At 39.6% G+C, this 24,593-nt stretch overlaps 2 protein-coding genes across 3 annotated transcripts in view; both read left to right on the forward strand.

Annotated features, from left to right (window-relative positions):
• Positions 1 to 6,397, forward strand: part of ret (ret proto-oncogene receptor tyrosine kinase) — a 63,719-nt gene extending 57,322 nt beyond the window's left edge. For both annotated transcript variants that reach the window (XM_072436607.1, XM_072436606.1), the window contains exons 19-20: positions 2,907 to 3,054; positions 4,588 to 6,397. In XM_072436607.1, the coding sequence (XP_072292708.1) occupies positions 2,907 to 3,054; positions 4,588 to 4,745 (306 nt within the window). In that variant the 3' untranslated portion in view covers positions 4,746 to 6,397. The remainder of the gene's footprint in view (positions 1 to 2,906; positions 3,055 to 4,587) is intronic.
• Positions 6,398 to 14,886: 8,489 nt separating this feature from the next.
• On the forward strand, positions 14,887 to 22,207 carry csgalnact2 (chondroitin sulfate N-acetylgalactosaminyltransferase 2). Its single transcript, XM_072437098.1, has 7 exons — positions 14,887 to 15,681; positions 17,048 to 17,264; positions 18,692 to 18,793; positions 19,718 to 19,896; positions 20,672 to 20,766; positions 20,843 to 20,924; positions 21,891 to 22,207. The coding sequence occupies exons 1-7, from the start codon at positions 15,036 to 15,038 to the stop codon at positions 22,181 to 22,183; spliced, it is 1,614 nt and encodes a 537-aa protein (XP_072293199.1). The 5' UTR covers positions 14,887 to 15,035; the 3' UTR covers positions 22,184 to 22,207.
• The last annotated feature ends 2,386 nt before the right edge of the window (positions 22,208 to 24,593 follow it).

Raw genomic sequence — 24,593 nt, forward strand, 5'->3', positions numbered from 1 at the left:
TGAGTTTGGGTTTCATCTGCTGCCAGAACATTAGCAGATGAATAAGTCTTGTATTATTTCACTGTATTATTTTACTGCTGACTCATGCTAAGGAGAAACGACAGGGTTATTTAGACTCAAAAAGCAGTTGGCGGTGGATTTTGCCGTCCTGGATATTAGATTTAGGTTTGAAACACATTACCAAAGCACAAAATGAGAACTTTTAAACATATATTAATTCTGAAACTACGTGTGGTTTAATTAACACATTATTGAGTTGTATTTTGGAGGAGGAAAAACATTCATTTGCATGTTATGTCAACTGATATCATCGTGCACATAACCTCTGTGGACTTATTGTGGGAAATGTTAATTGTATTTCAGGCTTGGTAAAACCCAAAAAATCACTAAAATCTACAGCAAACTGTTTACAGTCAATACCTGAAATCATACAAACTTATGACATAATTTAGGGGTAATTTCCTGCAGTCGTATTTATCTATCGATGAATAAATCTAGTTGTTTTTTGTTTTTTATCATTAAAGCTGGGAATTCAAGCGTTTACATTTTCACATCTCACAAAAATTGTCACTAGACCACTATTATATATATATATATATATATATATATATATATTATATATATATATTATTATAGATTATACAGACTCTAAAACACATCGTAAAAGGCCTTTTATAACAAAGACTAGAGGATTATTAGAAAAAACTGTTAAACTATTTCAGATTTTCACCATTAATACACTTGATTCATAAAAATTCCCGATCCTGGAGCTTTCAGTCACCATATTTCAACCTTTATTTGTTTAATAATGTATTAAAAACGCCTTTATATGCAATAGAAATAATTGTTTGACTACTTGACTTATCGGAAAATGAATTGCTGATGAGTCGACGACTAAAATAACCATAGTAAGAATAAAATAAACTCTTGCATTGCCCCTTTTCTCCACATTACTTGAGCTAAACAAGTAAAGCTCAGAGTTTAAAGAGCAGAAACACGTTTAATTCTCAAGACAGACCCAGCGCTGCTACATTCACGAGCTGCTGTTATTTAACGTGGCATAAAGACAGATGCTGTTTGGACTTCTCTGTTTGATCTGTCGGCTCGTGTGTGTCTGCTGTAGATGCCATAATTATTGTTTGGGGAATCCTCACTGTGTCGTACTGTGCCGGGGCTAATCACAGAGCAAACCAGAAGTCAGGCTAAAAATAAGGCCTTTAAGTACGAGGGAATGTATCCGCCGCTTACGAGAGGTACAAAGTTACACAAGAAACTCAATGGCATTCCTGGTATTGCATATTTTCGCCTGGATTTTCACACTGAAAGTAAAAACGACATGTAATGACAGCAGAAAATCTTGTACAACAACGTGGATCGAGCCGAAACAGGATCAAGACATGACACAGCAGAATATTTTAGATTCATGATGGATTTCTGTGCTGCTTTGTTTGCTAATTACATAGATTATAGTTTATTTTGATGTAGACTTGTACGTAACAGGCCCGGGACCCCCAAAACTACCATACTACTGGCCCGGGACCCCCAAAACTACCATGCTACTGGCCCGGGACCCCCAAAACTACCATGCCACTGGCCCAAGACCCCCAACACTACCATGCCACTGGCCCAAGACCCCCAAAACTACCATGCCACTGGCCCAAGACCCCCAACACTACCATGCCACTGGCCCAAGACCCCCAAAACTACCATGCCACTGGCCCAAGACCCCCAAAACTACCATACCACCTTACCCAAGACCCCCAAACTACCATGCTACTGGCCCGGGACCCCCAAAACTACCATGCTACTGGCCCGGGACCCCCAACACTACCATGCCACTGGCCCAAGACCCCCAAAACTACCATGCCACTGGCCCAAGACCCCCAACACTACCATGCCACTGGCCCAAGACCCCCAAAACTACCATGCCACTGGCCCAAGACCCCCAAAACTACCATACCACCTTACCCAAGACCCCCAAACTACCATACTACTGGCCCGGGACCCCCAAAACTACCATGCTACTGGCCCAAGACCCCCAAAACTACCATGCCATTGCACCATACATTTTTTACACTTTTACTACTACTTCCCACCCCGGCTGTGTCCCAGTTTTAAAATGTGAAAATCTGGTCATAGTTGAACTATTGTACTTTTTGTATTACAACGTTTTAAATGTGTTCTTTACGCTTTGCCCGGTAAAACGAAGGTAAAATAACGAGAATTTACAAAGTGCAATTACTGTTTTACTCCAGCCGTTGTTGATAAAATCCACTCAGTTTCATTAATAATACTGACAGAAGACGGCGACAGAAAACACACAACAAATGGAGACCTCTGTTTGCGCCGTTCAACTCGTACGTTAAAAGTAAGTCAAGTGGGATTTCCCGCTCGCCGCATTAGCTCGTAGCATTAGCGAAAACGGAGCCATCTATTTGCGCCGTTGAACATGTACGTTAAAAGTCAGTTAAGTGGGATTTCCCGCTCTCCGCATTAGCTTGTAGCATCAGCTTGTAGCATTAGCGAAAACGGAGGCATCTGTTTGCGCCGTTCAACTCGTCTGTTAAAAGTCAGTCAAGTGGGATTTCCCGCTCTCCGCATTAGCTCGTAGCATTAGCTTGTAGCATTAGCGAAAACGGAGGCATCTGTTTGCGCCGTTGAACTTGTACGTTAAAAGTCAGTTAAGTGGAATTTCCCGATCTCCGCATTAGCTTGTAGCATTAGCTTGTAGCATTAGCGAAAATGGAGACCTCTGTTTGCGCCGTTGAACTCGTACGTTAAAAGTCAGTTAAGTGGGATTTCCCGCTCTTTCTGCATTAGCTCTCCGCATTAGCTCTCCGCATTAGCACGTAGCACTAGCGCTCTCTCTCACGTTCTCTCTCTAACCCGTCCGTCCTCTGCTTCAGGATTACCTGGACCTGGCGGCCTCGACCCCGGCCGACGGGCTGCTGTACGACGACGCCCTCTCCGAAGAAGACACGCCCCTTGTGGACTGTAATAACGCCCCTGTCCCTCGCTCACTCCCCTCCACATGGATTGAAAACAAGCTCTATGGTAGAATCTCCCACGCATTTACTCGATTTTAAGGATGTCGGGGGTTGTTTCGTTGTCGTCGTCGTTTTTCTCGTAGACGCGGGACACGCTGTTTTGTGATTGGCTTCTTTCTGTGGTGGCGTGACTGTGGTCTGTGGGCATGCCGTTTGCCGCCGACATATCTCCCATTTCACCGCAAATGAGAGGAAACAAATAACAAGTTTTTTTTTGTGTGTTTAATCGGACCTGCTTCTAATGTAAATCCAAAAATCTGTAAATATCGGGAATACTCTCTCTTAATTTGAAGCACTTTTAACGTGATTATACTCATACTCCATCTGCGTTTGGTGTGTACATAGTCGCTGTCACGTCTCTCTCTTTCTCCCATTTCGCTTTTTTTGTGTTGTTGTTGAAAACCGATCACTCCGAAGTCTGAACTGTCTTTCGTGTCTTGTCCAAACTCAACAGAGAAAAACAGTAAGGCTTTTGAGCTTTCGACCACGACGTACAGAAGATATTCACGTTTTATCGCAGCTAATCGCTTTTACAACGCTTATCGATGAGTTATTCTTAAGTAAACGCGCACGATCTAAAAGGTGAATTAAGAAATGCCATGATTAATGAGGTAAAACGGACTCATTTTTATGCTCGTGGTAGAAAATCACACTCGCAAATGTAACTGTTCCAACACAATGCGTCGCCGTCATGAGTTTGTTGTTTAATATTCGAAAGCCGTGTTAGCAGTGACACTAAAATGTGATTTACTACACCTAATTGTTTTAACCTTCTGAACCACTTTGAAAGCCACTGCACTGTCAAATGTCACCGGGCCAATAAGTTACACCAGCGGACAGTGTGAGTCATGGATTTGCAAAATACATTTTCAAGTTCTAAGGCTTAAACTCATGTGCCCGAGTCATAGCAAAATGTAAAATGGTGTAACTACAGTTCAGTCGTGGCAACTAACTAATAAATAACTAATAAAGCTGATTTCAAGTAAAGGTTTTAGTTGAATTGCAAACAAACCTTAGCACAATGAGTCCAAAAACATGTTTAAATGATCATAATAAGTGATCATAAGGAAAGACAGTAAGTTCTTAACCAAAAGTCATGAGTTAACATGACGTAGAATTTAGTTTGATGAGTTAAAACAACTCAAAGTTTACCTCAACCTAAGCAGTTCGTCGAGTTTCCCTGAAGTAGAACACAAAATATGGAAATAACTTACATTTACGATCTATTTCAACATATTTCCGTGCGTTTAAATGACTTTGCGGCCGACATTTTGCTTACGTTTGTGAGTTGAACTACCCGATTATGTATTATTACACTTTTCCAAACAGTTAAGCCTTTACGCGACATACAAGTTCACGTTTTTGCTCGGGAGACGCTCAAAATGCTCGAAAAATACAATAAAATCACACGACACAGACACACCGCCGACTCTTCCGAACCTTCCACGTCGTTCAGTGGAGCTGAAAAGCCTTACTGTGTGCACGCTGTTTTGTCTGTTACACTACTGAGCGTCGAAAAATGATATGTTCTCGTTTTTAGGCATGTCTTACCCCAACTGGCCCGAGAAGAGCCCGGTGCCGCTCAGCAGACACGATGCCTCTAATCCGGTCTTTACAAGATATGCCAATGATAGTGTTTACGCGAACTGGATGGCTTTGCCCTCGCCCCCAAAAGCCGTGGAGACGTTCGATAGCTAAAGGCGACCAGACAAATCAAGCCACGAATCAGTACTAGATGTGTATATTTCTATAAGACTGTAAATATATATATTACGATCTGATGCTAAAGTTGGTTCCCTTCACTTCTGTTGCACGGGTCCTTTAAAATAAAATAAAACAACTGGGGTCTGTTTTGTTGCAAAAGGTCGGCTCGTGGACAAAGACCAGGCTTTTCTTTTTTTCACTGTGTTAAAGTGCATATGACAGGTTTGCATCGGGTTTATAGTCATTACTTTGTGTTTTTCGTGGGATCGTTTATTTATCGTAGTTTTGCATCCGTCAAGTGGCAGTTTGTGAAGGAGAAAAATCAACGTTCATGGTAAAAATGAAAGGAAATGCCAAGTTCTGAGAAGGAATCCCTGTATCTTTGGTTATATTTACACGCACGGCGACAAATCTGAGCGTTATCTGACTTCGGGGGTTGTCAGATGAGTCAAATGTCGTGTCAACAGTTACATCTGATGTGCGTGATCTGATTTAGTTCTGATTATTGGCAGGTTTGGCGAATTATGCAAAATTAAAATGCAAATGAATGTGGCAAAAGACAGAAATGAAAGAGAAATGTCCAGATTGAGGTATTTTAAAGTACTTTACTTTCTCTTTCAAATACAGCAGTTACAATACACAATTTTGGATTCCTCGCACCAAAAATCTGATGAAAATATTGGGTTATTTCATGTTTTATCTGATTTTACTGGCCAATTATTTGTCACCAATCCATGGGTTTCAGAATGATGAAAAAGTTTGTACCGTTGCCGATGCGATTAACAATTTAAAACAAAATAGTATGTCAAAATAGTACACAAAAAGCCATCAAAATATCACTTAAAACAGGAAGCTGAAAACCTCAACAAAAACACAACATTTCATCCAAAACGCAGGGACAATTTAGGCAATTCCTTTGAAAATAGATAAATAAAGTCAAATAAAAGGAAGGAAAGACAGAAAGAAAGCTAAGTTCTGGCCCTTGTTTTACAATGTGGTTGCTAGGTAACCGGTATGCTGCTCAAGTCCAACCAGGAAGTAAAAATATGGACTGAAATGGTCAAACCAAAGGAGCATTTTAGTGGAAGCGAGCCATGTTTCGGGTGAACTGCACTCCGTTTCTAACCTGTCGTATGCACTTTAAGTATTACCTCAATGACGGCTGAGTTGTATCATGCATGACAATGTACCAGATTGTACGTCCGTGTCTTTCAAAGTGCCTGTGCTGCTTCGACAATAGTCCACCACCGTAACAAACACACGAACCCTGAACCAGGATCGTGTCCAGCCCCGGGAGTGATAAAACAGCCGACGTGAGAGGAATTCAAATGTTCACAAATGTAAAGTTTCTACTGTGTTGCTCGTAGGATGATGTCAGATTTGTGTTCCCGCCTCCTCGCAGCAGGTTTTTGCCAAAGAGAAACACGTTCGAACACCCACCGTACCGGTAAATTTAGCTCTTTTGTTTTTTATTTCTAATGCGACGATATCAACAAGTGAGTGCGTTGTGAAGTCGTGAGGCGTAACGTAGATCCACTGTCTGTACTTGGCAAACTTTGTGTAAAAAGTCATGGAAACAACTGTGTGTATCATTGTTATGTTGATGATATTTGTTTATGTTACAGTTATTAAATAAAGCGTAAAATGATTGTCTTCATTTTCTTTATTATAAAAGAAGAAGAGAAATTACGAGTGAAAAAGTGGATTAATAAAAATGCTAAAACAATAAATATTCAGAATTTTGGTTTTTCAATTATGACTGAAAAACTGGATACAAAAAATTCTAAAAAACACAGTAAACATTCTGAATTTTGGTATTTGAACTACGACTGAAAAACTGGATTAATAAAAAACACAATAAATATTCTGAATTTGCCTGAACACTGACACGGGCAAAGCCTCAGTCTTAATTCTGTTAGATCTGAGTGCTGCTTTTGACACTGTCGATCATGGGATCCTCTTACAGAGACTAGAGGACTGGGTGGGCATCACTGGCACTGCCCTAAACTGGTTAAGGTCCTATCTGGAAGACAGGAAGTACTTTGTTGAAATTGGTAGCTGTGTCTCAGACCACATGACCCTGACCTGTGGAGTGCCCCAAGGGTCAGTCCTGGGTCCCCTTCTGTTCAACCTCTACATGCTGCCGTTAGGTCAGTTGATACGCAGTGAAAATGTGTCCTATCACAATTATGCAGACGACACTCAGATCTATGTTTCACTATCGGCAGGTGACTATGGACCAGTAGATTCACTCTGTCACTGCATCCAACAGATCAGTTTGTGGATGCAAAACAACTTTCTCCAGCTGAACAAGACTGAAATAATCGTTTTTGGCCCACAGAAACAAAGAGAAAGTGTTAGCGGTCACCTCCAGAGTCTCGCTCTAAAACCTACAAACCAAATTAGAAATCTGGGGGTAATAATGGACTCAGACTTGAACTTTAATAGCCACGTCAAATCAATAACATCAGCAGCTTTTTACCATCTAAAAAACATTGCCAAAATCAAAAATATAGTGTCAAAACCAGATTTAGAGAGACTTATCCATGCGTTTGTCTCCAGTAGATTAGACTACTGTAACGGCCTGCTCACTGGTCTCTCCAAACGAGCTGTAAAACAGCTGCAGTACATCCAGAACGCTGCTGCTCGGGTCCTGACTAGAACCAGGAAGTATGATCACATTAGTCCTGTTCTCAGGTCTCTGCACTGGCTCCTGTGGCTCAGAGAATAGACTTTAAAGCAGCTCTGCTTGTGTACAAGTCTCTCCATGGCCTAGCACCAAAGTACATCTTGGATATGTTAGTGCCATATGAACCATCTCGGACTCTGAGGACCTCAGGGACCGGCCTCCTGCTGGTGCCCAGAGTCAGGACAAAACATGGGGAATCTGCGTTTCAGTTTTATGCAGCTAAAATCTGGAACAATCTTCCTGAAGATGTGAGACAGGCTTCTACTCTGACAATGTTCAAATCTAAGCTAAAAACTGTTTTGCTTAGCTGCGCATATGACTGAAAGGATTTTTTCTTTGCACTCTTCTCTTTTGTTTGTGATTTTATTAGTTTAGAAAATCAGTTGGATTGATAATTTTTAATTTAGTTAATTTTATTGTATTTCTGTTTCTGTAATTTCTTTGTGATTTGAATGCATTTTTCCTGCTGTGAAGCACTTTGAATTGCCTTGTGTATGAAATGTGCTCTACAAATAAACTTGCCTTGCCTTGCCTTGCCTTGAATTTTGGTATTTGAATTACGACTGAAAAACTAGACTAAAAGAAATGCTAAAAAACACAAAAAATATTCAGAATTTTGGTATTTAAATTACGACTGGAAAACTGGATTAATAAAAATGCTAAAAAACACAATAAATATTCAGAATTTTGGTATTTAAATTACAACTGGAAAACTAGACTAAAAGAAATGCTAAAAAACACAAAAAATATTCAGAATTTTGGTATTTAAATTACGACTAGAAAACTGGATAAGAAAAATGCTAAAAGACACAACAAAAAAAAAAAAAGGTGCCTTTAATTCAGGAAACAGAAAGTGATCCAGGGAAAACTGAATAAAGAACTCAAAGAAAGCCAGGAGGGTCTATGATGAGAAGGTAGAGACTGTTCCAGAAGGGCCAAAGCACCTCTTTTTAGAATGTGCACTTTTAACTTCCTGTTTATTTTGTATTAAGGCGGACACAGGGTTTATTTCCTCCTTTCCTTTGACCATAAGAGACTTCAGAAAAAAGAAACAGTTTTTCATTTCTGTCTCTGTTTTGTGTATTTTTATAGAAACAAAAAAATGCCTGGTATTTCACTTCTGTTTTATCTATTTTGCAACTAAACTTAAATAACAGCTCATTATTGGCTATTTCAATACTAAATAAAAGATGAAAAAGAAAATCCAAATATCAATAAATACAGAGCCAATTACACATTAAGGTTTAAAAATCTACTCAAAAATGTACCTAAATAATCTACTCAATTGCAGTAACATGAGTATTTACAATTACATACTTTTCGTGGCAGTAGATTATTTGTGAATATAGAATAGCCACAGTGAATGAAGTGTTTTATTTTTGTCAAAACAGCGGAAATGAGAGTTTCCACAGCAGAGAAACAGCAGAAACATCTCATTGGTCTGACCAGTCCAACAACAGAACAACCAAGGCTCTCCAGCTCATGCTTTCTATATTTTACCTATAATTATGGCTATTTCCAGTAATTGAGATCGTGCTACTCCTAATATATACAATAAACACACTATCCCAAGACTATTTTAGGCTGATGGGTGAATGTACAGTGTGTGCTGAGTTTCTGCTGTAGGCCCGAAGCTTAATACATCCATGTGTTTGACCTGCGTTGCGTGAAAATATTAGACAGAACAATCCCCCATTGCCCAAACATTACATATATATATTATTATTTTGTTTAACTTTAGAGCACCCCTGGCATGTAGGCACGACTTCCTTGTGTGAGATTTAGCATTTGTGAATTGCTTTCTCACGCAACTGGCCATTTTAACACCTGAGCCCACATGTTTTTACGCTTAAAACAAGCCATATAAGCCTGTTCTTTGAAGCATACGCTCTGTTTAAGGAAGTCTGCTTGAAATCTTGCATGGCCTTGTGCTCTGTTAATACTGGTTCTCTTTTGTTGTTAACTCAGGGTGTGTGTGTGGGCTGGTGTGCGAGCAGAAGCATGTTTTTCTCATGTAAATTTCATGCGTAAGTGCAGTACGTCATCATCATAAATCCTTGTTCAAATGTGACTGTAATTAACTGAAGTGTTACACCCGCTCTGATCTTTATCTGTAAGTATATGTATCCTCTGTTTGAACGTTATATCACTGCATTTACATTGATGTTCATGTTTTCTTATGCAATCTAAGTCAGGAAATGTGTTGTAAATAGACTCAGACCTTTAAAAATCACACCCACCCAATCACACCCACTCAGATTCCATTGTTACCATGAGATGTCCCACCCAGAAATGAATTTGAACAGAATAAATGACAGGACAGTAGGTGGACTATTCCAGTTCAGTCTTTAACTATCAGTACATGCATTTCCTATACAATAAACCGCCTATATAAGTGATTGAGAACAGGACAAGAGGCATTCAAATCGCAAAAGGAACACAAAATATAAAACATAAACAATTAATATAAACAGTCAAAAATTCAAATGTATTTAGAGAAACAAAATAAAAAAGCATTAAAAAAACAAGAAGAAACATTAACATACATGCATTTCCTATACAATAAACAGCCTACATAAGTGATTGAGAACAGGAAAAGAGGCATTAAAATCGCAAAAGGAACACAAAATATAAGATAAGATAAGATATTCCTTTATTGTCCCACATGGGGAAATTTCATTGGTGCAACGCAGGTAGATACAGAGGTAGATACAGAAGAACAGATCACTTATAGGAAGTCTGAAAAACACTTTCAGTAGAAGATCTCCTATAAACAAAAACTCCTATAGACAAATAAATATATAAATACCATTGCATGTGATCACGACAGTAATTGCACATGAATATGTGTCACGACAGCACATGGATTGCACAGTAATTGCACATGAATCACAACAGTAATTGCACATATGACAGAATTGCACATGGTTAGGTCAGTATTGCAAGTGTTCAGTACTAACAGTGTTTGTTATAAAGTCTGACAGCAGCAGGAAGGAAAGACCTACGGAACCTTTCCTTCACACAGCGAGGGTGGATCAGTCTCTCACTGAAGCTGCTCTCCAGAGCGGACAGAGTGTCCTCGAGGGGACAGAGTGTCCTGCAGGGGGCGACACTCATGGTCCAGCATAGATGTGAGTTTAGCCAGGACCCTCCTGTCCCCCACCTCCTGCACCGAGTCCAGAGCACAGCCCAGGACGGAGCTGGACTTCTTGATGACTCTGTCCAGTCTCTTCCTCTCCCTCTCTGTGATGCTGCTGCTCCAGCAGGCCACACCTACAGGAGGGCTGACAATCTAATGTATTTAGAAAAACGTAAAATAAAATAAAACACATTAAAAAAACAAGAATAAACATTAACGATAATCAAACGTGATTAATCGCCTGTTACGCAGCCAAACTAGCGCCGGCGTAAACAACGTGCTCGGCGACGTCATCACCATAGCAACGCTCTCATTGGACGCCGCGCAGCGGAAGTGGACCCGGGACCCACTCTTTCTCGCTGCTCCGTGGCATTCGTTTCGCCGCGCTGCCGCCGAGGGGGTCTTCGCCGCCCGAACCCGCTCGTCCCGCCGGTGCCGCGGGGGATGGAGAGCGGTCTTAACGCGTGAGTACCGCCTCCCGGGAATCACGCAAACGTGTACGTAGCGTCGGTAGCGCGCGGCCAACGGGTGGAAACGTAGCGGCGACGCGGAGGATGCTGCTAAGTTAGCCTCAGATCCGCGTTAATTCCCGACGCTCGTTTCAGTGTAAAAGGAGCACGTTTGAGGCGCTTGTTTTGGGGGAAAAGCGCGTCGTTTGTGGAAATAAAAACGGTTAGAATTTAATTACGCGTTAAAATGCGCCGTAAAACACTTTGTTGGACCGACGCGCGCGCCCACTAAACACATCAAAGCGTTTTATAGTTTGTTTGCACAGGACAAAGTCGAGTAGCAATTGATTTTCTGATGCATCGACAGACTTCTTAGGTTTGCAGTGTCATTTTGCAGTTTGTAAATCATTATCCTACATCTAAAGCTAATTTGCAAATGATAAGTTTATGCATAACGTAATAACCTATAATCGTGAATGGACTTTAGATGCACAAGACCGCAATTACAATCCAAACTGTCTCTGCACTGCACGTTTTATGAACTAAATTGTACACAAAGTCGTTAAATTATCAGCAGAAATACATAGTGAACAAATGGCACTAATTAATACACGAACAACAGCGATCAATTACATAATCAGAATTGAATAAACACATCAAAACGGTACAAAGAAGAATAAAATGGATAGAAAACAATACGTTTACAGTATTAATTGTGTGTCATAACAGTAGGTATTAATATACATGAAATAAACATGAAATAAGGATGCTGACTGTTAAATTTTAAAGTGCTTATTTTAATGGCATCAAAGGGAGTTTATCTGAATTGATAAAGTTTCTTGGATTTAGTCACAATAATTACTACATTGAAATAAATATTGTACGGAGCATTTTAAGGCTCACTCCTTATACCTTTTCTTTACATGTTTTGTATTTTTTTTCTAGTATGATAAGATTTAAATTGTAAAGGGTTGAATAAGTAACTTCTAAGGTTCATTATTCTTTCGTTAGTCTAGCACATGTTTTTCTTTCAATATTGTAGTTTAAAAAAGGGGTTTTACTGGTATTATTCTGCTTTTGGATTACTGTGTCCGTGGCATAAAATAGTTTCAATATTATAGTTTGTCGGGATATTTTTCTGTAGCAATACATCACACTTCAGATGTTTTATCGTGACAAGTGCTACTTTTTTAAACCTTTGTCGCTGCACGATATTCTGCAAAGTATTAAACCTAAATGTAGCTGCAGCAGTCGTTGCTCTAGTGCAGGGATTATTAGGTTAATCAATAATTGTGATTATTCAGGTCACAATATAATGGTAAGAACAAAAAAATTATAATTGTGACCGTTTTAGAACGTTTCAGTCCAAAAATAGACTCAAATATAAAGAACTTGTCCGTCTGTTATTGTCACATAAAACATTATCTTGTCACATTTAACATTATTATGTTATTATACGTTTGTGTCACATTTAACATTATTTTGTCCATCTGTTTTGTCACATTTAACTTTATTTTGTCACTTTTAACATTCTTTTGTCCGTCTGTTTGGTCACATTTAACATTATTTTGTCACATTTAACATTATTTTGTCACATTTAACTTTATTTATTTTGTCCGTCTGTTTTTGTCACATTTAACATTATTTTGTCACATTTAACATTATTTTGTCACATATTTAACATTATTTTGTCACATTTAACATTATTTTGTCACATTTAACTTTATTTATTTTGTCCGTCTGTTTTTGTCACATTTAACATTATTTTGTCACATTTAACATTATTTTGTCACATTTAACATTATTTTGTCACATTTAACATTATTTTGTCCCATTTAACTTTATTTTGTCACATTTAACATTATTTTGTCACATTTAACTTTATTTTGTCAGAAAGTTCAGTTTTGTAAAGCCGTTTTTTTGCGGTCGTAAAATTCAAACTTATTCAAACTGTCATTACACCCACAGCAATGTTTTCAAAAAAATGCCTGAAATAAACGTGTTCAAACCGCTCGAGTCCCTTAACGGTCGGGCCTGCTTCTTCACCAGCAGTTTTCCGGTCCGTTCCGCTCTGCTCCTCGTCACATTGTGAGCTGTTTAAATGCGTTTAGCTGCCGCGGGTCATGAATGCGCACGGCTCCTGGATCCTGCTGCTTTTAATCACACCTTTGCCTCTGATTTACACCGAGCGCAGGCGACACCAGCCCAAATGTCTGTGAGAGCGCGACCTTTTAAAAATGTCACGCTCTAAAGTGCTCTAGAGGGCTCAGCGCGCACAAGATCTCATTAACTAGACTATGAATACATAATAAAGCATAATACACTTAAGTTGAAATGCCACAGTCAAATCTGTCCGTTTACATAGAGATTAATCCATGTTTTCTCTTTCATGGTCGATGTTGATGGTGATTGTTATGTAGAGACGGTTTTGATCATTTACCCCAAATTATCCTGTTATTTTAGTTTACTTCAAGCTAATCCACAGCCCTGTTTTACCGTGAACCTATAAGAGAGCAGTGTGGTCCAGTTTTAAAGTAGTAAAAGTGGTCAAATACAGTTTTATGTGGTTAACCACATAAAACTGTATTTGACCACTTTTAAAGGTCGGCTGGGGCTGGAGAGCTGATGCGCTAAAAGGATTGGAACCACAGATTTGCTGGTTGATGGGCAAATATCCATGACTTGTGGACTTTCTGAAATGCTTCAGTCATTTATAAAAAAACTGTCTACTGGTCATTTTGAAGGCGATCAATTTAAATGTTTCATCTGAAGCTATTGTCCTTTGAATCCACTTAAAGGTTGAATGGACGATTTTTTTGGCCCAAGTCTTATTTCCTTGTGACGTGGACGGCCGATTAGTCCTGCCACGTATCAATCATAAAACGCACCTACTGCTCACCTGCAGCTGCGTGTGGCTCGTCCCCCGAGAGCAGCACGTTTCCCTGCGTCTAAGTGCATGGATCTATCATAATGTAGTTCCTTAGTGTACGGGACAAAATGAAGACAGAGAAAGACAGTTCGAGCTGACTCAGAAGACGTAAATCTACGGGAGACGAGAGATGCGATGCGCTCCGTTGCGCAAATAAACAAACGCACGTGTGTGTTGTATCAGTCCACACGGGGGAGTGGCATGTGCACTTCCACCTGCGTTCTCAAATCGCCGAAAAATCGTCCTTTGCGCCTTTAACCTGTTAAAATCCACACAAGTCTATAATGACATCAACTGTGTGTGGACTTGTAATTGCTTTGGTTGAAGACATTGAAAAGGGACATTGCCCTTTAAACAATATCAAACACTAAACTGAGAAAGTGAATACAAAAGTAAAAGTCACACAAATGACACGTAAAAACACACAAATGAGTTCATTAAAATGAACTCAGTAATTTTATACATTTTATAAATAACTGGTTCTTTAATTTTGAAGGCGATCATTTTAAATGTTTCATCTGAAGCAATTATTGTTTGAATCCACTTAAGTTGTTAAATCTTCACTCAATTAACTGTTTAATTATTCAAAAAAAAATCCACTCAACTTTGAATGAATCGCACTTTCTAGTCTTCGTTTTGGCGGTAATTGTTTTGTTTGTAGCTCAGGATATTTTGTCTTCGATTAGAATAATCGAGAAAATAAACAGTCAATCAATTTATGTTTATATGACAATTCATACAAAAAATTAAAGTGCTTTACAAGATCATTAAAAAGCTCCCTCAAAGTCACAATACAATGTAAAATGACAAAAAATAGATAAAAACACGACCATCTCATTGAAAAGTCTCCTTATTTCCTTGTTGCCAGGTGACCACTGCACGGACCTGAAAAGACTGGACAAACCATGCGCTCCCTTCACAAAAGCCTCGTAAACACTGGATAACCGTCGAGTGGGCATCATGGACACGCGGACACGAGCCCGTTCCTGAGCGCGTTGCCCGTGGTGATGCGACCGTCCCCGCGCAGGCGTTGGAGCGTCATGACAACCGGTGCCGAGCCTTAGCCGCCGCCGCAGCGATGCCCCGGCGCGGCCTGCAGCTCCACGGCCGCGTCCGCTGGCTCTTCCTGGGCCTGTGCCTACTCCTGGTCCTCCTCCTGTTCGCCTACCTGCTCGAGTGCACCCCGCCGGCCGACCTCAGCCTCTCGGCGCCCGGCGTGGACCAGTACGGGCGCGAGTACTACCAGGCGCTGCTGCAGGAGCAAGAGGAGCGCCACCTCAACCGCGCCGCCAGCCTGAAACGGCAAATCGCGCAGCTCAAACAGGAGCTACAGGAGATGAGCGAGAGGCTGAAGGCGCTGCAGGACAAGAGGGACGTCCCGGCACCGCAGGGCCTGAGCGACGCCAAGGACCAGGAGCCGAGCGACCTGCTGGAGTACCTGCACTCGCAGATCGACAAGGCTGAGGTGAACACGGGCGCGCGGCTCGCCAGCGAGTACGCCCTGGTGCCGTTCGAGAGCTTCACGGCGTCCAAAGTGTACCAGCTGGAGATGGGGCTGACGCGGCACCCGGAGGAGAAGCCGGTGAGGAAGGACCGCCGGGACGAGCTGGTGGAGGTGATTGAGGCCGCGCTGGACATCATCAATAACCCCGACGACGAGGACGGGGGGGAGGAGGACGCGCCCGCGCAGAGGCAGATGTACACGGAGGCACATTTCACTGAAGGTAAGAAACGCGACTGTTTGAAGTGTCACCTGTTGCTTTTATTTAGTTGTTTTCTGTCCTGCGTTGTGAGCAGTTCAAGCGTAAAGAAGGCTTTTCACAAGGATTATATCATTTTGTGTGTGTACCTCTTTTAATTTGAGATATTTTAACGTGTTCATCAAAGAATTTCCATGTAAAACGATGTCATGAATGACCCAATATGTCTATAGTCTCGGTTAATTCATTATTTTCTATTTTTCTAACGAATAAATTCAACTTATCTTATTATTTCTTATTTCTTTTGACCTTGAGTTGAGCATAAATGATTCGTGATTCGATTTGTGTCACCGTCTTTTAATGATAGGACTTTCCATGTCCCACTGGAGGACACGCTTTGCATTCAATCAAACGTCTTTATTTGGGTTAAGTTAAGGTAACGGCGTAATTTGAGTAAAGAAAGTCCCGTCTTATCTTTATGCCAAGACATTTATGAACCGTCTCTGACACAAGTGACTCATTGAGAGTTTGAGACATTTTCGTTCGCTGTCGAGTTGAATTCTGGAGGATGGAACATAATTGAGAACGGGGAAAATATCGATCTTTGTACGGTATCGTGAGGATTCAGTTCAAAGTTGCACATTTAGAACACATCCAGGAGCACAATAGAAGAACATGAAGTGTCTAAAGGCGTTTCCTCACTCTGACATGCCACATTTATTCAATTAAAGGTGTGTAATACTCAAAAAATACCTTTTATTTCTTTTACTGTGAGTGGCTCGGACCTGTCTGTGCTCGCTTCTTAACTCTATTTGAGATTTCCGGCAAAGCAATTAATAATGCATTTCAGAACATGTTTTGTGAACGTGAGAGTAAACCTTAAAAGTATATCTCGATTCTATTGTGATTTGTGAATATTCTTGCAGTGTAATGTCTCCACTCAACATTTTATTCAATTTTAAAGGTTATTTACTCTAATCTCTGCACTAAATGTTTTGCACACGGCTCAAGGGAAATCTTTGTAGCAGAATTGTCCTGAAGGGACTAGTATATACTGTACTACTGTGTACTATTTTACATTATATCAGCTGAAATGTGCTTTTAAACGTCTGTAAAATGAACCATAGAAATGCAGAACTTTATGCACTTTTTTTTTTACGCACTTTTTTAAGATTATGCTGCAGCTTCTTCTTTTTTTTACTTTTATTCAGCTTTTTTGTGCTGCTTTTGGACCATTTTCACACTGAATATTCAAGCGTTATGGTCAAAGTAAGGACTTTGGTTTTGGCTAGTAGCAGACGATATCGCTCGCTTCTGCTTGGCAACCGTTGTGTTTTCTTTTCCGTTTGGTGCGTCAGACGGGACTAATCTCCTGTGTGTGCGGCGACAGGGCTCTACAGGACGGAGCGGGACAAGGGCAGCCTCTACGAACTCTTCTTCGCCAACGAGGACTCGAGCAGTTTCCGCCACGTGACCCTGTTCCGTCCGTTCGGGCCGCTGATGAAGGTGAGGAGCACGTCCGTGGACACCTCGGGAATCGTCATCAACCTCATCGTGCCGCTGTCGGGACGAGTCGAGACTTTCACGCAGTTTTTAAACAACTTCAGGTGAGTTGAGTTTAACTGACACGATCATCTTAATATCGCTGTATAATCTATCAACGCACGTCAAATATAGTTCTGTTGACATTACAAAGTAGCCATGGCTGTGGATGTTGTAGTGTCATAACGTGTTTGATGTACACACTTGTCCCTGTTTAATAATGTGATGTTTCTGTAATTATGGTGATTAGATTTGCGATTTAGAATGAGACAGAAATATGAAGCGATTGAAAACAAAACTCTGCAAACTTGTTTACAGAAGAACCTTGTTGTATCTGTAGTTCAGAGGACATTTTATGATCAAAACAAGTGCAGCTGTTGCAATTTATTTTATTTATTTTATTATAAATTATCTTATTTTATTTTTATTTTAATTTTTCATTTTATTTATTTTATTTATTTTATTTAAAAACATTTCAAACATGCTTTATTATAAATATCAAGTCAAAACAAATGAAAACAACAACATTCTGATTCCGGTGGTCTCCATTTGGCCCTTAAGAAAACCAATAACATTATTATCATTAGTTCGAGACAAATAAATAACATGTTTGAAAAGTTTGATGGAAACAGTCTGGAATGAAGAATAAAACTCTAACTTTTTATCCTGTGAACTGCTCCGACTCAAACTGCCATCTGATGTCAGTGATATTGTGTCACTGTTTAGACGTATCACTCAAAAGAAAACGGATGGAATCATTTTCAGTTTTCAAGAACTTTTAATGACTTTATTTGTGATGTAATTTAGTCTTTATTCAAAGGGACAAATACAGAGTCGTATGATGCCATTTGAGCTCATGTGTTGGAGCTCATGCCAATTAACCATATTGTGCATTTAAAAAAGGATTTACTGTTATTATCTCACTAACAAGTGGCTTAAAGTGAGGTCTGTAAACTCTGTCGACAAAGGCTTAAAAATAATCATTTCTGACATGATGATTAGCACAAATATTCTATTCCTGAACTCGAAGAGGAGCACTGCTTTTTCCACTGACTCAGTGAAAGAAATGAGCTCGATTATGTCATACGTCCCAAAAAGACCAACTTGTTTTGATAAAAGATTGTCCAGTCATTATGGTAGAAATGAACAATACATAAAATAGTTTTCATTTAAAGTATCTATTTTGGAGAATACATCATTTTGACAACACATTCAGGATGATGCCAGTTTCTAATCATCTCATAAAAGGCTACGCAATTTATCTGGAATAATCTAACGACTTTCCAAAATGTTGCTCATGTTTCCCCAGTTCCTTCTAGAGTTTTCCATAGGATTCACCAATGACCTTTTGGTTTGGACGACAAATGGAGACTTCCTTTGAGCGTCATCGAGCACATTTAAACCCTTTTAGAGTTTGTGGGTGTGTTTCAGGAAGGCGTGCATCCAGCAGGACCAGAGAGTTTAACCCTCACTGTGGTTGTGGTTGTTTCAGGGAGGCGTGCATCCAGCAGGACCGGAGAGTTTACCTCACGGTGGTTTACTTTGGACAGGACGGGCTCCCTGCGGTCAAGTCCTCGCTGGAAAAACTCTCCCGGTTCGTCTTCTTTTCGTACTTTCTGATGCTTTTATGTTTGTGGTTGATGCTCGTGCCAAATGTACTTAGTTTTACGAGCAGCAATATCTGATGAAAGCGTTTCCCGGGTCCCACTTTTTCAAGTTTTTCTATTGACTCTCAGTGATCTTTATTTATGTCAGGCATGGATTTGTTTAAGGACACACATTATGCATTATATGATTTAGAACTTGAAATAACGTATACATTGAGCACCACACATGACGTTCCTCATCAGGATAGCGTTCCATCTACTGGCAGCAGAGGGAATTACCATGTGAAAACGAACAAAAGTTGCCGTTTCCCCAACACGCTAATGTAAGACGCAGTTTTAATGAATGCAATGTGGCGGCAGAAACTCGGCTATGGAATTGATGATGGATTGCTCTTTTGACTGCCGTAAAAACAACAACACAGTAATTTTAAAATGTATAAAATTGCGGAACAGTTGGGACAGATAGAAAAAGAGATGTTCTATGGAAAGCTCCTGTTTCTCTCTGTGTCTTATTCTGTTTAGTTTTTCTATATTCTGTTTCATAATATTAAAATAATAAAATGTAATTGAATAAAAAACAATATAACAAAACTGCATTTAACGCCACCAAAACTGAGATTTGAAGCTGTGTTTATGTGAGGCCCAGAGGGAGAGGACCTTGTAAACAAGATTAAAAGAGCATAAATGAAGCTAAATATAACTCCAGGGAATGTGTTTGTCGAGGGAACAATGTTATAATGTAATAAAAATCATAATATGTGTCCTTCTGAACAACGCGGAGAACGTGAAGAACGTGAAGAACAAGGTCAAATGTGTTTTTCTCGCACAGATGTCTGATTTCACTGGTTTGGAACGTCTTTGCTGTCATTTATTCATCTTGTCTCATATGGTGGGTGGCGGTTTGTGCGCAGGGACGAGGGCTTCTCCAATTACAGCCTGATCTCGGTGGAGGAGGAGTTTTCTCGGGGGCGTGGCCTGGACATCGGGGCTCACGCCTGGACCAAAGGGGACGTGCTCATGTTCTTCTGCGACGTTGACATCCACTTCAACGCCGACTTCCTCAACACCTGCCGCCTCAACGCTGCCCCGAGTGCGTCCGAGTTTACGCCTGTACAGAACCCTCTGATAATATCGGCGACTCGAAAATATACTTATTTATTACGGCGTAGTAAAGATGTAAAAACTTATACTAGGATCCAAACTAGATGCTCGTCTGAAGAGTTATTGATGCAGAATGAAATGCATAAATGGACACGAATTCGACTTTTCCTGAACAGTTTTGTATTTGTGACGATATTTAAGTATTTAAAGTCTTAAACAGTGTTACCCAACATGGGGGTCGTGAGACACAGAGCTAGGAGTTGTGAGATGATTTCAATGTAGTTTTTAGAAATATGACATGAAATTAAAAACAATACAATACAACAACGTTTAAAATAACACCATAAACTACATGTGGGATTCCCTGGTTTAAAAAAATAGGTTCGTTAATGATCATTGTAGTATTGAGCCTTGAAGTTTGTAATGGCAGTTTTAATATAAAGTTGTCCAAAACGTTGTCCAAACAATGAAAGACAAAGATGAAGGAAAAAGCGTTACTTTTCCCCCCAGTAGTGGTGATTTTAATTATAAAAAGCAGTAAATATAATAGTTTTTAAGTGACGAGCAGTGATTCATGGACATTCACTGTTTTCACTGATGACACACATTCTACTGTTCTGTACTTTAACTATTACTTTTACAACCAGCAGTACAACAGTCTTTACTTGCAATTTTTGTGGAGATGCCAGTATTTGCGGCGGGCCCTGTGCATATCTTTGTTTGTTTTTGGAGTTGTATTTAATGTCGTTATCTAATCTCTGCAGATAAAAAGGTGTTTTATCCAGTGGTGTTTAGTCTGTACAATCCTGCCATTGTTTATGGAAACTTGGAGCTGGCTCCACCCATTGACCTGCAGCTGGTGAGGGACTCTACAGAGGTTAAAGTGTCACAGGGACCAGTCCAGTGTCTAAATCATGTACTTTTTTGTTCAATAGATTCATAAAAAAGATGCTGGATTCTGGAGAGACTTTGGTTTTGGCATGACGTGTCAGTACCGCTCCGATTTCCTGAATATAGGTAAGATTATGACATGAAGATGTTTTTACCACAGGTCTGAAGGCCGATCTAACTCACACGTTACTAAGACATATTTGAAAATGCCACAAAGGAAAACAAACTTGAAGCGTTAGTGTTTGAACATTCCTGCTCTGGTTGCTCAACGCTGCGGTCACAGAACTGAGCTTTTCCTGCCAGTGTTTTATGCATCTGCAGGGCTTTTGGTCATCGTAGGCTGTTTTTACATATTGTACAAATTCTCTGCACTTCATTTTCTGAAGCATGTGAACGAAAAAAAAGAAAAGAAAAGCTCCAGATGAGTTTATTTTTCAGTTGGAAACAAATCATGGCTGACTTCCACGTTGCTGTTCCCTCGTCATTATGTTGTAATGTCTTGTATTTGGGCTGAATTAGCGATGGTCCGATATGGATGTTTTTATTTTATTGAAAGAATAAACACAGACCAATCAAAACGTGTGTGTAAATAAAGATACAGTCCAGTAACATTGTCAAAAAGAAAAAAAAGAGAAAGAAGAGACAAAATAAATAAATAAAAAGAAAAAGAGAGAGAGAAAAAGTGCGGAGTGGGCGGAACCAGAGAAGATACAAAGTGTGTATTGTTTGAGATGACCGTTTTTAGAATAATGCATCCAAATGAAAATAAAATACAAGGTTAGAGCACCTGATCCATAATGTGAGTCCCATTTCGTCCCATTTTGTCCAGTTTATGTCGAATTTGTCCATTTCCAAGTTCAGTCCATATGTGATTTTCTTTTTTCCATGTTCCGTATGTCCATTATGATTTCGGTCCAGTCCTTTATTGTTGGTGCAGTTTGTGTCATCCATTTTTTGGTGATGGCCTTTTTCCCGGCCGCCAAAAGTATCCTCCAGAGATATCCATTCCCAACGAATATGGATGTTTTGAGCCGATTCTCGCATATCGTGCAGTTCTACCCGAAACAACACTTGTCTCTGCTCTATCTCCAGGGGGTTTTGACCTGGAGGTGAAGGGCTGGGGCGTGGAGGACGTTCACCTGTATAAGAAGTACCTGCGCAGTGACGTGATCGTGGTCCGAGCGCCCGTCTCCAGCCTGTTCCACCTCTGGCACGAGAAGCAGTGCGCGGACGAGCTGACGCCTGAGCAGTACCGCATGTGCATCCAGTCCAAAGCCATGAACGAGGCCTCGCACCCGCACCTGGGCATGCTCGTGTTCAGAGAGGAGATCGAGTCGCACCTCCGGAAGCAGGCCTTCAAGACGCAGAGCAAGAGGGACGACTGACCCCACTGACCCCTGACCCCGGCACCAGGTGAAAGGACTCCCATTCAGGATATGAGAGGCTGATTCACACAATGTCATCAGGCTTATTTATAATCATGATTATATTCAGGTCACAATGTATTTGTAAGAAGCAAAAAATAATAATCGTGGCAGTTATTCTTTTTAATTCAAATTATTGTCCAAAAAGTCTGGCTGTTTTTGTCACTTTATTTCGTTTTTCTAACATTTTGATTTTGTAAAGCTGCAAATCAAATCAATTAATCTAAACTACTCGAATGAATTAATCTAAACTACTCGAATCAGTCCAAACTACTCGAATCAATTAGTCCAAACTACTCAAATCAATTAGTCCAAACTACTCAAATCAATTAGTCCAAACTACTCTAATCAATTAGTCCAAACTACTCAAATCAATTAGTCCAAACTACTCAAATCAATTAGTCCAAACTACTCGAATCAATTAGTCCAAACTACTCAAATCAATTAGTCCAAACTACTCAAATCAATTAATCTAAACTATTCAAATCAATTAGTCTAAACTATTCAAATCAATTAGTCCAAACTACAATTAGTCTAAACGACTCAAATCAATTAGTCTATACTATTAAAATAAATTAGTCCAAACTATTCAAATGAATTAGTCTAAACGACTCAAATCAATTAGTCTAAACTACTCAAATCAATTAGTCCAAACTACTCTAATCAATTAATCTAAACTACTCAAATCAATTAGTCCAAACTACTCAAATCAATTAATCTAAACTATTCAAATCAATTAGTCTAAACTACTCAAATCAATTAGTCCAAACTACTCGAATAAATTAGTCCAAACTACTCAAATCAATTAGTCTATACTATTAAAATAAATTAGTCCAAACTATTCAAATGAATTAGTCTAAACGACTCAAATCAATTAGTCTAAACTACTCAAATCAATTAGTCCAAACTACTCAAATCAATTAATCTAAACTATTCAAATCAATTAGTCTAAACTACTCAAATCAATTAGTCCAAACTACTCGAATAAATTAGTCCAAACTACTCAAATCAATTAGTCCAAACTACCCAAATCAATTAGTCTAAACTATTCAAATCAATTAGTCTAAACGACTCAAATCAATTAGTCCAAACTACAATTAGTCCAAACTACTCAAATCAATTAGTCTAAACTACTCAAATCAATTAGTCCAAACTACTCAAATCAATTAATCTAAACTATTCAAATCAATTAATCTAAACTATTCAAATCAATTAGTCCAAACTATTCAAATCAATTAGTCTAAACTACTCAAATCAATTAGTCTAAACTACTCAAATCAATTAGTCCAAACTACTCAAATCAATTAGTCCAAACTACTCAAATCAATTAGTCTAAACTACTCAAATCAATTAGTCTAAACTACTCAAATCAATTAGTCTAAACTACTCAAATCAATTAGTCTAAACTACTCAAATCAATTAGTCTAAACTACTCAAATCAATTAGTCTAAACGACTCAAATCAATTAGTCTAAACTATTCAAATCAATTAGTCTAAACTACTCAAATCAATTAGTCCAAACTACTCAAATCAATTAGTCTAAACGACTCAAATCAATTAGTCCAAACTACTCAAATCAGTCAAGATTAATTGACACATTTTCCATTTCCTGCCACAGCCTGAATTACTTCTGGACACATTTCATTGTATTTAAAGAACTAAACGAACCCTCAGCCTGTGAATGAACCAGAGTTTCTCAGTTTGTTATAATATAAATGATAAACGTCCTGATAAATTGTGATCTTAAATATTCTGATTTGGAGTCGTTTTACCTGCTGCAGTAAACCTGGCTCACACTTTGTTTCCAAACATAAACGTCCAATGAAACGAGCCGCTGTAACACGGGACGTCATTCCAGGCGGATCCAGTGCGTTTACGTTCACGAGGATCAGCGTTTTGAAATGAAGCGTGACCATGACGACGGCCCACTGCATGTCGCTGCACCGCTGGAGACAAATGAATGTACACGAAACCAGTTCATTTAAATGTGAAGCCTCGCCAAGCGGTACGACCCAACGGGACAATTTCAATATTTAAATCGCTGCTGGGAAGCTCGACAAAGGGACAAATGGACAAATGAAGAGACGGGCGACGACGTAAGCCATTCCGAGTGTTATTTACGATGCTTAATGTTATTTTATTTCGTAGTCTCTGCTGCTTAACTACCTTTTACCTTTTCTATTTAACCTCTGGGAGGACTCCAGCATTCCTGAACACCCCTGAACATCCCACTCAAGGCTTTGTTCACCAAACTTGTGCAGAATCATTACCCGCAGATCGTTTTTCCTAAAGTTTGTCGTGCGGCACAATCCAGATTATACTGTACTTTCTGTCCACACAACTGAATATGCCTCTGTGTACAATAGAAGCG

Source organism: Eucyclogobius newberryi, unplaced genomic scaffold (genome assembly GCF_026437365.1).
Source record: "Eucyclogobius newberryi isolate DKJ021-1_F unplaced genomic scaffold, fEucNew1.0.hap1 SCAF_8, whole genome shotgun sequence".
NCBI classification, from domain to species: Eukaryota; Metazoa; Chordata; class Actinopteri; order Gobiiformes; family Gobiidae; genus Eucyclogobius; species Eucyclogobius newberryi.

Bases quoted from the DNA above. Each gene is read 5' to 3' on its own strand.
- csgalnact2 (XM_072437098.1), top strand. From the start codon at position 15,036: ATGCCCCGGCGCGGCCTGCAGCTCCACGGCCGCGTCCGCTGGCTCTTC. The intron at 15,682-17,047 runs GTAAGAAACGCG...GTGCGGCGACAG, and splicing joins GGAGGCACATTTCACTGAAG to GGCTCTACAGGACGGAGCGG. The intron at 17,265-18,691 runs GTGAGTTGAGTT...TGGTTGTTTCAG, and splicing joins CAGTTTTTAAACAACTTCAG to GGAGGCGTGCATCCAGCAGG.